Below are 16,226 nucleotides of genomic sequence, written 5' to 3'. Positions count from 1 at the left end.
TGTAACAATATACACTACCGTTCAAAAGTTTGGGGTCAGTAATTTTTTTTCTTTCTTTCTTTATGAAAGATATTAATACTTTTATTCAGCAGGGATGTGTTAAATTAATAAAAAGTGATAGTAAAGATTTATATGGTTAGAAAAGATTTATATTTTGAATAAATGCTGTTCTTTTTAACCTTTTATTCATCAATGAATCCTGAAAAAGTATCACAGGTTCCAAAAATAACATTGATAATAACTGAGTATCAAATCAGCATATTAGAATGATTTCATTTACGCTGAACACTGTAAGTATTAGCTTTCTTATTTTATTAGCTTTAACTTTTAGTTTGAGTAATAACTTATAAACATATTTATTTCAGTATTTATAATAAAACATTTTAAATTTAAAACTAATATTACAAACTAAAAATCACTTTATAATTTAATTTTATTTAAACTAGTTTTAGTTAACAGGGTTGTTATCGTTAACTAAAACCATTAAAAAAACTTTTTTCATTACCCACACATGACATGCAGGAAATAAATAGTAGGCTAAATCATGCATTATAAATCTAGGGAAGGAATTAGTAAATTGTGCGTACAATTTACTTTTTTTCCTGCATGCCATGTGTGGGGCTCCTTAAAAATAAATGTTTTTAAAAAAACATATTTTATTTTAGCTAATCGCTGAGGCATGATCTCATTTTTGTTTACTTTAATTTGAAGTACTAAAATAACTAAAAATGAAATTATAAATCGATTATACTAAAATAACTTTATTTAACAATAACACTTTAACACCTGACATGAACATGGAGATTAATCCAATCATACATACATATATATATATATATATATATTAGTCAAACCAAAAATTATTTACATCTCTGGTATATTTTTACTAGTGTGTTCAGGACAATATAGTTCATTTATGTAAGTGAGGATACCAAAATAAAGTAAATTGTGACATATTATACCCTAAAAAATTCTTCATACAGTGGACTACCAGTAAAACTGATAAAAATATGGAACCAAAAATTATTCAGACACTTTGACCTGACCATGTTTTGATGAAGTGTTATCTGACATAATTAAGATTAATGTTTTCTGACACAGTTTAACTCCGAGATCTTATCATATTTTATTACCATTTATTAAACTATAGTGGATAAACTGAATTAATGAATGAAATGTTCAAGGTGTCTGAATACATTTTAGTTTGACTGTATTTAATTCCAGACTTACAGTAGTTAGTTGGTGTTCATATCTTTGAAATAAACCATTTTTAAGCCTTAAATTGCAAGTCAGTTCTACAGACTTTGGTCATTTTATAAGATGGTTTGTATAATGTCAGCGAGACAATAATCAAGAATATACATTAAAAAATTTTCAAGGGCAAATTGACCGAATTGCATCGTTTAACTCTTTGTCTGGACGGGATTCATAATGATGATCGAAGCTCAGATGGATTAGATCGAGTCCATCAGAGCTTCAGTCGTTTCTTCTTCATGAGTTCAACATCTCATTCAGTAACGTTACACAGTTTTGATTTATATTCTGTTTAATGTTTGATAATTGAAATGTGCGTCAGCAATGCTTCTATTGCTCATTTCTGCTTCTTCTTCTCCTGTGTTTTGATCAGGAGATTCTGTATCTTTCAGAAGATGTGTAACAGCACCCCCTACTGTATAACAGTGAAAACATGGAAAAACTCATCAATGGTGGGAAGTTAATTAGGTAGACTTTGGATGGAAAAATCATTAGGCCTAAATGTTCAACTAATTAATAAATGCTGTATAAATATTGTTCAGTTTGTCTTAATAGAATTGATTTAATTCGGGTTTGGAACGACATGAACAATGTTTATCAGTAAGTGGTCAAATAATTAATACTGTGAAATGTCAGCTGAAGCATTAATATTGACAAATGAAACTTTTGTTCAAATCTCGACTTCTCTGTATGATTTGGGAACTTTATTTTAGCATTTCACGATGATGTCTGAAGTAAATTCAATCCAATTCAGACAAAAAAATGCAATTATTTTTTATTAAAAAACAAAACAAAACATGAATACTGATAAAATATACAACAATTCACCCCATTGCATGATGTACATCCTCACACTCATCAGATAAAGACATGATTGGGTTGAAATGAAAGGCACGGCGTGTCAAACATCGATCAGCTCGTTTAAAGGCACCGGGTTAAACTGTTTCAGTCGCTCTGGTTCATCAGGTTCATCGGGTTGAGGGTCTGCTGCACCACAAACGGCCAGCAGGAGGCGCTAGAGTCCAACATTTATAAGAGAACCACATGAGACCGGCTCTCACAACAGCTGCTTGTGTTTTCTTAAAGTCTGTCAGAGGCGTTTGGAAGATTATGTCGAGAAATAGAGAATTTATTGTGTGTCCAGTTTCTTCATGTCGGTTCCAGCGTCGCCACAATCATCATCATCATCATCATCATCTGTCGTTTCCACCATCACAGCATGAAGGACTGAGTGTGTTTGAAATCCTGAGGCTGAGAGAGAGACAAATCATTCAGAATGACATCTCTGTACATTACTGATCAACTTTATATTAATGAATTAACCTCAACAGTATGACACAGAGCCGCCAAAATACATCCTGTTGCTGAATGCAAGTTTTATTTGGAAAAATAATAATAAAAATGAATTTTCTGTCCAATAATTCTATTCAATATTCACCATTGAGGATCAGGAAAATCATGTTAAATGATAATGATAATTTATAATGCAAGTGTATTAATGTATCAATTCATAAAAGAAAATTTAATTAGAAGAAAAACTGATAAATTTGTCAAAAGCTTTATTTTTAGCCATTTTTGGGCGGGAAGGGAATTTTTGAAATAATTGAAAACAAAAAAAAAGCCTGCATAGTACAGTATATACAATATATGCAGTTATTATTATTAATTGTATTATTATATTAATTATATTCATATTAACATTATTATAAATTGTCACCGTATTTCAAAAAAATATTTATTTAATTTAAAATATCACATACTTTTTTCTATTTTTAAAATCATTTTATATATCTATAGTTATTATTATAAATTGTCAACAAAATATTTATTTCATTTAAAATATTACATAATTTTTTCTATTTTAAAAATCATTTTATATATCTATAGACTACCATTCAAAAGTTTGGACACATTACTATTTTTAATGTTTTTCTCATCAAGCCTGCATTTATTTGATTAAAAATACAGAAAAAAAACAATAATATTGTAAAATATTATTACAATTCAAAATAATGGTTTTCTATTATAATATACTTTAAAATATAATTTATATCCAGTGATCAAAGCTGAATTTTCAGCATCATTACTCCAGTCTTCAGTGTCACATGATCCTTCAGAAATCATTCTGATATGATGATTTATTACAAATGCTGTGCTGCTTAATATTGTTTTATAACGTGATACTTTTTTTTTCAGGATTCTTTGATGAATAAAAAGTTAAAGAGCAGCATTTCTTTATTTATAAAATCTTTTGTAACAATATACACTACTGTTCAAAAGTTTAGGGTCGGTATTTCTTTCTTTTTTTATGAAAGAAATTAATACTTTTATTCAGCAGGGATGTGTTAAATTGATAAAAAAGTGATAGTAAAGATTTATATTGTTAGAAAAGATTTATATTTTGAATAAATGCTGTTCTTTTTAACCTTTTATTCATCAATGAATCCTGAAAAAGTATCACAGGTTCCAAAAATAACATTGATAATAACTGAGCAGCAAATCATATCAGAATGATTTCTGAAGGATCATGTGACACTGAAGACTGGAGTAATGATGCTGAAAATTCAGCTTTGATCACTGGATATAAATTACATTTTAAATTATATTAAAATAGAAACCCATCATTTCAAATTGTAATAATATTTCACAATATTACTGTTTTTTCTGTATTTTTGATCAAATAAATGCAGGCTTAATGAGCATTAAAATAGTCGTGTCCAAACGTTTGACTGGTAGTGTATATATAAACTTTATAATTATTTAACAGTAGTTAGTGCATTAACGTACATGAACTAATGAGCGATATATTCTTACAGTATTTATTAACATCTGTTAAGAATCTCAATAATGATATGATAATCTCACTCACTTCCTTTGGAGGGTGACTGTATCCTGAATGCTGACTGAAACACAGGAAAACACAATGTTAAACTCTGAAACAACACACACACACACACACACACACACACTCTCTCTCTCACACACGTGTCTGTCTACGGTCCCTGCGTGTGTGTGGCGTGACGGTCGGACTCACGTGTGTTCGGTTCTGTTGAGGTTCTGGCTGCTTATGTGCGCCGCACCGTGACACTGCGGGATCCAGAACGACCTGCAATAACGCACCGCTGAGGTCAAAGGTCAAGCGTTACAGTCAGCCGGTGCCGGTCAAACACGCCGTGCGTCATGCAGCATTATGGGAAATTAGAGTGTGTGCGAGACGCGGAGTGATCAAACAATCGCATGCAGTAACGAGGTTCAGAACACGATTACGACACTCGAAAACTGCTTCTGGATCGATTAGTACCTTCACACACACACACACACACACACTCAGAGTCTGTTAGTTAAGGAAGTGAACTAGTCTTACCTTCCTCTGTGTCCTGTGAGTGTCGAGTCAGCGGCAGAAATGAAAAACATTAAAAGCATTAATAAACTGCTGACAGGATTCTCAGAATATGATGATCTGTGTGTGAAAGTGCAGAACTCACGGCTGAAGTATCCGTGCCGGTGGGCGTAACAGACTCCGAACGCACACAACAGCAGCAGCAGACACAGCAGAAGAGCGCCGGAGATCACCGCCGCCAGATTCAGATCATCTGACAGAGAGAAACATGATCAGCAGAGGATAAACTGCATGCAAAAATAAAAGTGAGTTGAGAAACATTCACTCCCTCATATTTAAAGCTTCAAAACATTCACAAAATGTTTCATAGAACAGTAATAAACTCGCACGTATAATCTTCATCACATTATATTCACAGTCATATTCACACACATTTTAAAATTATAGTATTCTCAACAAAAAAAGTGGAATAACTGATATAAAAATATCTGATTCAAAATATTAACAAAAATTATAATAGTATTTTTCAGTTTAGCTCATTTTATTCTGTTTTTGTCATTTTATTTAGTTTTAGTTTTAATAATTTAAGTTAAACTAAATGAAAATAAGTAAATCTTGTCATGCAAAAATGCAAGTTTTTGTATATTATTTTATTTCAGTTAATTTCAAGTAATGAAAATGATTTTTTATTATTATTTTACTTTTAGTTAACAACAATAACCCAAGCTGAAAACGTTCTGCATTCTTACAATTAAAAAAATAAATAAATAAATAAAAAACAAAACTTTATTTACTTAATTTTTATAGCATTTTTTTACCAACAATGTTGTCTCTCTAAAATATATATATATACACAGTACAGTCCAAAAGTTTGGAACCACTAATATTTTTAATGTTTTTAAAAGAAGTATCTTCTGCTCACCAAGGCTACATTTATTTAATTAAAAATACAGAAAAAACAGTAATATTGTGAAATATTATTACAATTTAAAATAACTGTGTACTATTTAAATATATTTGACAAAGTAATTTATTCCAGTGATGCAAAGCTGAATTTTCAGCATCATTACTCCAGTCTTCAGTGTCACATGATCCTTCAGAAATCATTCTAATATGCTGATCTGCTGCTCAAGAAACATTTAATGTGTACAATTGTACAACATATTTGTGTACAATATTTTTTTTCAGGATTATTTGATGAATAGAAAGTTCAAAAGAACAGTGTTTATCTGAAATCTAATCTTTTGTAACATTATAAATGTCTTTACTGCCACTTTTGATTGATTTAATGCATCCTTGCTGAATAAAAGTATTCATTTCTTTAATTTCTTTTCAAAAAAATAAAAATAAATATTCTTACTGACCCCAAACTTTTGAACGGTAGTGTATAATGCTACAGAAGCTTTGTATTTCAGATAAATGCTGTTCTTTTGAACTTTCTATTCATCAAGGAATCCTGAAAAAAAAGTACACAACTGTTTTCAACATTGAAAATAATCATAAATGTTTCTTGAGCAGCAGATCAGCATATTAGAATGATTTCTGAAGGATCATGTGACACTGAAGACTGGAGTAATGATGCTGAAAATTCAGCTTTTCATCACAGGAATAAATTACTTTGTCAAATATATTTAAATAGTACACAGTTATTTTAAATTGTAATAATATTTCACAATATTACTGTTTTTTACTGTATTTTTAATTAAATAAATGTAGCCTTGGTGAGCAGACGAAACTTCTTTTAAAAACATTAAAAATCTTAGTGGTTCCAAACTGAAACGTTCTGCATTCTTACAATTAAAAAAAAAAAAAAAACGTAATTTTTATAGCATTTTTCAAACAACATTGTCTCAAATTTTGTCAGGTTTATCTCAATTCTGAGTAATTTGCCACCAAATATAATTAAAGTCACCATGAAATCAACATTGACATGGAATATCGTTTATTCTAAATATTTTTTTAGTGCACATCATTACAGTTTTAAATTCATGTTGAATCAGAACATCTTCATCTCTTCTCTGATGATGAGGGCGGGGCAACCTGTCACTCACATGAGATCCACCAATAGCAAACCACAACCATCCAATCAATTCCCCACAGACTAAATCAAGCCCCGCCCTACATTTGTTCTTGTTTGTGAAGCGTTTCACAATATGGGAAAAAAGACTAGAGCAACTTCCCTTCGACTCTTAAGTGGACTCACCGACCAGCATGAGCGTCCCTGGGCAGCTCTTAGCGGGTCCCACCCTGTTCTTGGCCTCACAGTGATACTGACCCGTATCGGCCCTGCTCACCGTCTGGAAGGTCTGATCCGTACAGAAGAGGAATAATAGTCAAACACACTCGTTTATCTCCGTCAAGAACCGGTTCACTTTGAATCAATCTAATGAATCACTCTTGATTTAGTAAATGAACCGTCTGTTCATATGACACATTCAAGAGTTTCTATGTGAATATCTAGTAAAGTGTAATTTATATCCTGTGATCAAAGCTGAATTTTCAGCATCATTACTCCAGTCTTCAGTGTCACATGATCCTTCAGAAATCATTCTGATATGATGATTTGATGCTCAAGAAACATTTATGATTATTACCAATGTTGAAAACAGTTCATATTTCTGTAAAAACGATCTTACATTCTATTTCTCAGGATTCTTTGATGAATAGAAAGTTTAAAGGAACAGCATTTATTTGAAATAGAATTATAAATGTCTCTTTTGCTTCCTCTAAAGCACTAAAAGAATCACGGCTGAGCTGAAATCTGGTTGCTCGTGTTTCTCAGAGGCGTGTGAACGTGTGACAGACAGTCAGTGTTGTTCAGAGACGCTCGTGTCGGTCCGTCAGCATCAGTTTGTCTGTGTGACACTCAGAGATTCAGAACAGATCTGAACATGAGGACAACAGACTCGCTTTCATTCACACACACACAATTAAAACAGCTGCGATGACTGGATTTATGATTAATCTCTCGTTTACTCATATTAGCTTTTAAATGCATATTCTTCCATTCAAATGTAGAGTCAGTGTTTATGAATTCAGCTCTGTCTGTAGGAAAGAACTGGAGTAATGATGCTGAAAATTCAGCTTTGATCACTGGATATAAATTACAATTTACTATATATTCACATAGAAAACTGTTATTTTAGATTGGAATAATATTTCATTATTTTTACAGTATTTTTGATCAAATAAATGCAGTTTTGTAGAGAGCATAGGAGACTTCTTTCAAAAACATTAACATTATGGGACACGAGTGTGTATTTAAAATGACTGATTTAACATGATTAATGGTGTGTAATGTGTGCTGATACTGACCAGTACGCCGGTGAACTCGTTGACCGTGTATGTGGCGTTGGGCTGATGGATGGGCAGCGCGCGGTTGTCTTTGAACCAGGTGTATTTGGCGGGCGGGATGCTGTGCTGGTCCCTACAGCGCAGCTCCACCTTAGAGCCCGTCAGAGCGGAGCTGGGAACGTCACATGACGGGGTTTGTGGAGGCACTGCAGCAGAAAGCACAATTAGCACACCAGCAGGACACAGAGAGCATCCGAGAGCGTCGGAGACGAGTGTTACCCAGCACTGTGAGCGTGACGTTGGTCTCTCCCAGCTTGACGGAGTCGGCCACAGCGCTGACCTCACAGCGGTACTTGCCCGCGTCCGCCTGAGTCACTCTGCGCAGCCGTACCGTCGCACCATCGATATCCGCGCGCCCCTGAAACGGCCCTGCACAACAAAACACATCCCTAAATGATGATGATGATGATAATAAACAATAATAATAATAATAGTGATAATAATGATAATAATAAAATAAAATAATAATACTACAAATAAAAACAATAGCCTAATAAAATATAATAATAATGGTAATAATGATAATAATGATATGAATAATAATAAAACAGTAATAAAATAATAATAATAAAACAACAACAACAATAAAATAAAACAATTATAATAATAATAATAATAATAATAATATGATAATGATAATAATAAAAAATAATAATACTACAAATAAAAACAATAATAAAAAATAATAATGGTAATAATGATTAATAATAATAAAAACAGTAAAGAAATAATAATAATAGTAATAATAACTATTAAAATAAAATACAAATAAAACAATAAAATATAATAATAATAATAATAATAATAATAATGATATAATAATAAAATACAAATAAAAACAATAAAATATAATAATAATAAAAACTAATAAAATAATAATAATAATAATAAAAACAACAACAACAACAACAACGACAATAAAATAAAATACTACTACTAATAATAAAGATATAATAAAATACAAATAAAAACAAAATATAATAATAATAAAAACGGTAATAAAATAATAATAAAACAACAACAACAATAATAAAATAAAACAATAATAATAATAATAATAATAATAGTAATAATAATAATAATAATAATGATGGTGATAATGATATTAATAAAAAATAATAATAATACTACAAATAAAATCAATAATAAAATATAATAATGGTAATAATGATAATAAAAACAGTAATGAAATAATAATAGTAATAATAATTATTAAAATAAAATACAAATAAAACAATAAAATATAATAATAATAATAATAATAATAATAATAATGATGATGATGATGATGATAACAATAAAGATATAATAATAAAATACAAATAAAAACAATAAAATATAATAATAATAATAATAATAATAATAAAGATATAATAAAATACAAATAAAAACAAAAAATTGTAGTAGTAATAATAATAATAATAATAAATAGTAAAAATAATAAAAAAATAATACAAATAAAAATAATACTAAAATATGATGATAATAAAAATAAATAGTAATAAGAATGATAATAATAATAATAAACTTTGTTCTATTGCGCCTTTAAAAATTGCATCTCAAACCACATTACAAGAATATAATAAAAATACACTAAAATAATAATATATAAAATGAAACATACTGGTTTAAATCCTTTTTTACTGACCCTTCCCGGTTCGTTGCCTTGGGAGTTTACAGGTCTGAGATCAGTTCAGGTCTGGTGTTCCTCAGGGCTCAATATTAGGCCCTTTTACTCTTTAAGTGAATCTGTCTGTCACCACTTGAGCATCTGCTGCGATTGCCCGGCCTTCATTATCACTTTAATGCCAACGATACGCGTGCAGCTATGCGGTTGCTAGGGTGTTATGAATGATTTTAGTGTGTTGCTATGTAGTTTCCGGGAGGTATCTGCTAAGGAATTTGTGGTATGTGTTTGCAGAGGTGTTATGAGTGATATTTAGCCTGTTGCTATGGGGTTGCTAAGATGCTCTATGTGTTTGCTAGGGCACTGATATATGACTGATATGGTGTTCTAAGTGGTTGCCAGGGTGTTATGAGTGGTTGTTAGTGTGATGCTTTGCAGTTCCTGAGGTGGTATAATTGGGGTTAGATATGTTGCTATGCGTTCAATAGGTTTTTTCTTTATGGTTGCTAGGGTGTCGATATGCACACCTCTCCTTAAGACATTTGAGGAGTCATTCATTACCTATGAAACTGCCTTCATAAAAAACGAAGGAGACGTCTTTGTCGATCTTCTTCCACTCGATGCGAGGATTGGTTTCTCTCTCGGTCTTGAACTCGCAGGAGAGCTCGGCGTCTGTGGAGGGCAGCACACATCATGGAGTTAGAGCACATCGTCTCGCTGACGGCTGCATGAAGACGTCACACACACTCACCCGAGAGCTCATGCACTTCCACTGTGGGACTGCGGCTGGTGACGGTGACGGGGACAACTGGGACGCCTGAAACTGAGACAACAAAAACACCACAATCTCAGTCTCCAAAATACTGAGTCAAAATATTTTCCCCCAAAAACCAGCTGTGTTTAACTTTCCGATGATAAGCTAGTTTGCGGTGTGTCAGTTGTTATGAGTTCATCATTGGTAGTTTGACTTCCTGAATGTTATGAATGTTTATTAGTGTGTTGCACTAATACTAGGGAGTTCTAGGTGTTTGCTAGAGTACACCTGTGTGGTCGTTAATGTGTTCTGAGTGGTTGCCAGGGTGTTATGAATGTTTATTAGTGTGTTGCTATGTGGTGTTTGCTAAGGCACATCTATAAGGTTGCATAAGGGTTCTGTGTGGTTGCTAAGGCGTTGCTATGTGGTTCCTGGTATGGGTGGGTTTTGATATGTTGCTATGCGGTTACAAGGGTGTTGTAGGTGTTCGCTAAGGCATTGACATATTGTTGCTATAGTGTTCTGAGTAGTTGCCAGGGTGTTGCTATGCAGTTGCTAGGGCATTATGAGTGTGTTTTGTGTATTGTTATGCAGTTTCTAGGGTGTTACTATGTGGTTCCTGAGGTGGTATGGGTGGGTTTTGATATGTTGCTATGCGGTTGCTAGGGCATAGACATATGGTTGCTATAGTGTTCTGAGTAGTTACTAAGGTGTTGCTATGCTGTTGCTATGGTGTTATGAGTGTGTTTTGTCTATTGTTATGCAGTTTCTAGGGTGTTGCTATGTAGTTCCTGAGGTGATATGGGTGGGTTTTAATATGTTGCTATGCGGTTGCTAGGGCATAGAAACTGCGTAACAATAGACAAACTGCGTAACAATAGACAAAACACACTCATATGGTTGCTATAGTGTTCCGAGCAGTTGCTTGGGTGTTGCTATGTTGTTGCTGTGGTATTATGAGTGTGTTTTGTCTATTGTTATGCAGTTTCTAGGGTGTTGCTATGAAGTTCCTGAGGTGGTATGGGTGGGTTTTGATATGTTGCTATGCAGTTGCTAGGGCATAGACATATGGTTGCTATAGTGTTCTGAGTAGTTACTAAGGTGTTGCTATGCTGTTGCTATGGTGTTATGAGTGTGTTTTGTCTATTGTTACGCAGTTTCTAGGGTGATGCTATATGGTTCCTACGGTGGTATGGGTGGGTTATGATATGTTGCTATACAGTTTCTAGGATGTTGTAGGTGTTTGCTAGGGCATTGACATATGGTTGCTATAGAGTTCTGAGTAATTACTAGGGTGTTGCTATGCGGTTGTTAGGCCATTATGAGTGTGTTTTGTGTGTTGTTGTGCAGTTTCTAAGGTGTTGCTATGTGGTTCCTGAGGTGATATGGGTGGGTTTTAATATGTTGATATGCGGTTGCTAGGGCATAGACATATGGTTGCTATAGTGTTCCAAGCAGTTGCTTGGGTGTTGCTATGTTGTTGCTAGGGTATTATGAGTGTGTTTTGTCTATTGTTACGCAGTTTCTAGGGTGTTGCTATGAGGTTCCTGAGGTGGAATGGGTGGGTTTTGATATGTTGCTATGATGTTCTGAGTGGTTGCTAGGGTGGCTATGATTTCTGTGTGGTCACTAAGGTGTTGCTATGTGGTTGCTGAGGGATAGTTCACCCAAAAAAAAAAAAAAAAATTCTGTCATCATTTACTCACCCTCATGTCATTCCAAACCCATAAGACTTTCGTTCATCTTCAGAGGAAAAAATTAAGATGTTTTTAATGAAATCTGAGAGATTTCGGTGTTATAAGTGATTTTTAGTGTGCTGCTATAAGGTTGATAGGGTGTCATAGGTGTTTGAATTAGTTTGACATCCTGAATGTTATGAATGTTTTAATGTGTTGCTATGTGGTTTCTATGGAGCTCTAGGTGTTTTCTAGGGTATATCTATACAGTTGCTATGGTGTTCTGTCTGGTTGTTGAGGTGTTGTAAGGAATTTTTAATGTGTTGCTATGAGGTTAATAGAGTAGTTTTTCCAAAGGCATTTACATATGGTTGCTATAGTGTTCTGAGTAGTTGCTAGTGTGTTTCTATGCAGTTGCTAGGGTGTTGCTATGCAGTTTCTAGAGTGTTCTGAGTGGTTGTGCTTCCTGAGGTGGTATTAGTGGGTTTTGACATGTTGCCATGCAGTTGCTATGATGTTCTAGGTGGATTCGGAAATGTTGCTAGGGAGTTTTAGGTGTTTGCTAGGGCATATGTATACAGTTGCCATGGTGTTCAGTGTGGTTGTTAAGGTGTTGCTATGAGGTTACTATGCTGTTCTAGGTATTTGCTAGAGCACTTATTTATGGTGGTTCTAAGTAGTGCTCTGAATAGTTGCTAAGACGTTTGGAGTGTGTTTTGATATGTTGCTGTTTGGTTGCTAGGGTGTTCTAGGTGTTTGCTAGAGCATTAATTTACGGCTGCTATAGTGTTCTGAGTAGTTGCTTGGTTGTTCCTATGTAGTTGCTAGAATGTTTTGAGTGCATTTTTCTATGTTGTTATGCAGTTTCCAGACTGTTCAAGGTGTTTGCTAGATTATAGATATAAATGTGTTCTGAGTTGTTGCTAGGGTGATGCCATGTGGTTCCTGAGGTGGCATGGGTGGGTTTTGATGATGATATGCCACATAGCAACTGAAGAGTGAATCACTGCAGTGAATCTTTTTTCTACATTTATTTTTATAGCGCTTTATACAATAAAGATTGTTTCAAAGCAGCGAATAGCGCTCTATGAAAGTGTTTGCGGACTCCCAGCGGGATGAACAGGCACAATATAGATTTCTAAACATAGCTGGTCTCATTCTTTACTGACTTCTGTACTGAATAGCCTCAAAGGTCCTGCTTCTGTTCTCCTGTCTGTTTGTGGCTATAGTCAGATTCTGATTTACTTTCAGGAAAAGGAAGCAGGTGTTTCCCTTCCTGAATAACATGACGGCCATTGTTGGTTTTCCTGTTTCTGCCCACGTGCCATTAGCGTAATGCTGGCCCTTATCAGACCACGACCCACAAGAGATCAAGTTCATGACATGACTGATGAGACTAAAGACTTTCCAGAGCAGATCACACTATCACATTCACTTTGTGCCGCGACGCTTTTACAAGATTCATGTTGCATTCATATAAATCAGAGGAAAAAAAATGTGTATGCAATGGTTCTGCAATTACATTATATTTACAATGTTTTCATATTTCGCTCTTAATAGTCTATTTATTAATGCTTTCTATCTCTTTAACCAGAACTATCCTTACAATCACGACAGAAAACAAAAACAGCATTCAATCTTTATCCCTCAGCTAAAATAAAATGATACTAAAACCGCCAGTAGGTGGCAGCAAATCATTGTCATAACGAGCTAGTCGTTGAATCATTCAGGCAAACGATTTGTTCAAAATGGCTGATTCATTCAGGGACAAAGCTGAAGTGAACTGTTGAGTCATTCATTAGAACGATTCATTCAAAAACGCGGATTCATTCAGTAACGAAACTGAAATTGTGTTGCTTGGAGACACACAATGGGTCTAATGTTTCATTGACACAATAGAGAAAAAATAGACAATATCGTGTCACCTAACAGCCTATTAACTTATTGTTTATTGAACTGTTATATAAAGTCACATTTAAAATTGTGCTGATATTCGGGAAAACAGCAAGTTTGCTAGTGTGAAATTGCTTATAAATATTAAAAACAAGAACTTGTACAGAGACTTTTTTGCACCATATCTTGGTTTTTGGAAGCATTTTTATTAAATTTGATGGCATTTTTGCGTCAAGTTCCCATTCATTTCCGACACAGGTGTGTTATTTTGACCGTGCAAGATCTTTCAGTAAACAACTGAAACCTGAATGAAGACTGCAGTCAAATCGTTTCCCGAAAGAACCACGAAAGATTATTGCTGCTACATTGTTTAATCACAATGAAATGAATTGTTTGAATAAAGTGAGTTTTTTCGAGTGCAGATAAATGACCGTGTCCTTGTGCAATTCCTTGTAAAAGTGCAGCTGATAATGACTTGCGAAAACTGAGCATCCAAAACACTTGGAGTTGTTGTTTCCTGACAGACAAAATCATTAAAAACAGGACTGTGGGTGATTAGAGCGCTTGATTTGTTTGACGTCATCACGACATTTCAATACTTCAGTTTTAGTCATTTTAGTACTTTATTTCAGTTAGTCACCAAGTTCTCATTTCTCATTTTCAAGTTTTTCTTCTAATACTTCAATTGAGCTTCATTTTGATTAATGAAAATGATTTTTAACAGTTTTAGTTTGCAGTAACAACAGTGATTTTTCTGGAAGGCTTCTGTCAGCGAACACATGCGTGTCATAACGCTCATGTCTTCATTAGATCACGCTGAAGGAATGCTGACTTTCCTCCATATCTGTGTTATTCCAGATCTGGAGCATAAAACGGGAACGTCTTATCAAAGCTCATGAGCAGCTGTCAATCATCATCCGCTCACATTCACTTCATTTACATTTATAAAACGGTCGTCAGATTCACACAGAAACTCACTACAACCCGACAAAATAAAAGTTCGGCTTCACTTAACTTGAAATTTGAACAGAAATGCATTAATATTGTACAGTAGAACATACTTCTCAAAATAATACTAATAGTGGTCAAAACAATTAATCGCGATTATTTCCATCTATCATAAAAGTTTGTAAATATATGAGTCTCTGTGTGATGTTCACTCGTTGTTCCAAACCCGTATGACTTACTTTCTTCAGTGAAGCACAAAAGCAGATGTTTAGCAGATCGTTCATGCGGCTCCTTGTCAAACGTCCTGCTGAACGTCTCCTTTTGTGCTCCACTAAAGTAAGTCATATGTGAAAATCACAAGTGAATGATGCCAGAATCATTATTTCTGGTCAAATATTTCTTTAATACAGTTCTGCGGTGAGGAGAGACTTCAGCTCAATATTATCGCCGCCTCCGTGCCGAGCTCGACCTTGTACCTGCCGTCTTATCGTCTGACGGCCGTTGAGACGGAGGGAAGCATTGTGTGTGTGACGGGAATCAGCGCACATGGAAACACTGTGTCCAGTCTGATAGACGCTCACAGGTCAGATAAGATGAACGGACAGCAAATGTCCCTGTGAGAACCTCATACACACTCCCACACACACACACACACCTGTCACTGCTGTCCTGAGTCAGCACATAAACACACTCGCTCGCTGGTTTTACTGCGTCTGACAGCTCTTAAGCACACCAACAGCTCAACAACAACGTCTAATCACACATCCAGCCATGTTCAGGTCAAATTAAGGTTTTTCAGGAAAACATTCCAGGATTTTTCTCCATATAGTGGACTTCACTGGGGTTCAACGGGTTGAAGGTCCAAATGTCAGTTTCAGTGCAGCTTCAAAGAGCTCTACATGATCCCAGACGAGGAATAAGAGTCTTATCTAGAGAAACATCGGCCATTTTCTAAAAATAATAAACATTATATACTTTTTAACCACAAATGCTCGTCTTGCACTGCTCTGTGATGCTCCACGCATGACGTAATCATGTTGGAAAGCTCACACTATGTACTTAGCTGTATCAAGTACACAGTATATACACAGGGAACAGGAATGTAAAATAAAGTGCATTAAGACAGCAGAACATTATTAATTATAATGACAACTTAATACATTTAACCCCAAACTCTCATTTTAATATAATATGAATAGTTACATGATACATTATATAATAATAAAATTTATTATACTTAACATGATTTTTCTCATTAGATGTTTGTTATTCTAATGCAGTATTACAGTAAGACTTTAATACAAGATTTTTCATTTAAATATGCATAATTTAAATACAATAAAACAAAATCTTAAATTAATAAATATTAAATGTAATATT

At 34.0% G+C, this 16,226-nt stretch overlaps 1 protein-coding gene across 2 annotated transcripts in view; it reads right to left on the bottom strand.

Annotated features, from left to right (window-relative positions):
- Positions 1-619: 619 nt before the first annotated feature.
- Positions 620-16,226, bottom strand: part of jam2a (junctional adhesion molecule 2a) — an 18,157-nt gene continuing 2,550 nt past the window's right edge. Inside the window, exons 2-11 of one of the 2 annotated variants that reach the window (XM_067403999.1) lie at positions 10,327-10,398; positions 10,137-10,247; positions 8,168-8,317; positions 7,910-8,094; positions 6,798-6,900; positions 4,740-4,847; positions 4,619-4,631; positions 4,289-4,360; positions 4,124-4,157; positions 620-2,505 (exon numbers count right to left, since the gene is read on the bottom strand). In XM_067403999.1, coding sequence (XP_067260100.1) covers positions 2,467-2,505; positions 4,124-4,157; positions 4,289-4,360; positions 4,619-4,631; positions 4,740-4,847; positions 6,798-6,900; positions 7,910-8,094; positions 8,168-8,317; positions 10,137-10,247; positions 10,327-10,398 — 887 coding nt within the window. In that variant the 3' untranslated portion in view covers positions 620-2,466. The remainder of the gene's footprint in view (positions 2,506-4,123; positions 4,158-4,288; positions 4,361-4,618; positions 4,632-4,739; positions 4,848-6,797; positions 6,901-7,909; positions 8,095-8,167; positions 8,318-10,136; positions 10,248-10,326; positions 10,399-16,226) is intronic. The other variant, XM_067404000.1, reaches the window with a different exon arrangement.

Source organism: Chanodichthys erythropterus, chromosome 12 (assembly GCF_024489055.1).
Source record: "Chanodichthys erythropterus isolate Z2021 chromosome 12, ASM2448905v1, whole genome shotgun sequence".
NCBI lineage: Eukaryota > Metazoa > Chordata > Actinopteri > Cypriniformes > Xenocyprididae > Chanodichthys > Chanodichthys erythropterus.
The sequence above is the reverse complement of the archived record's forward strand: the minus strand, read 5'-3'. Positions and strand labels throughout refer to the sequence as shown.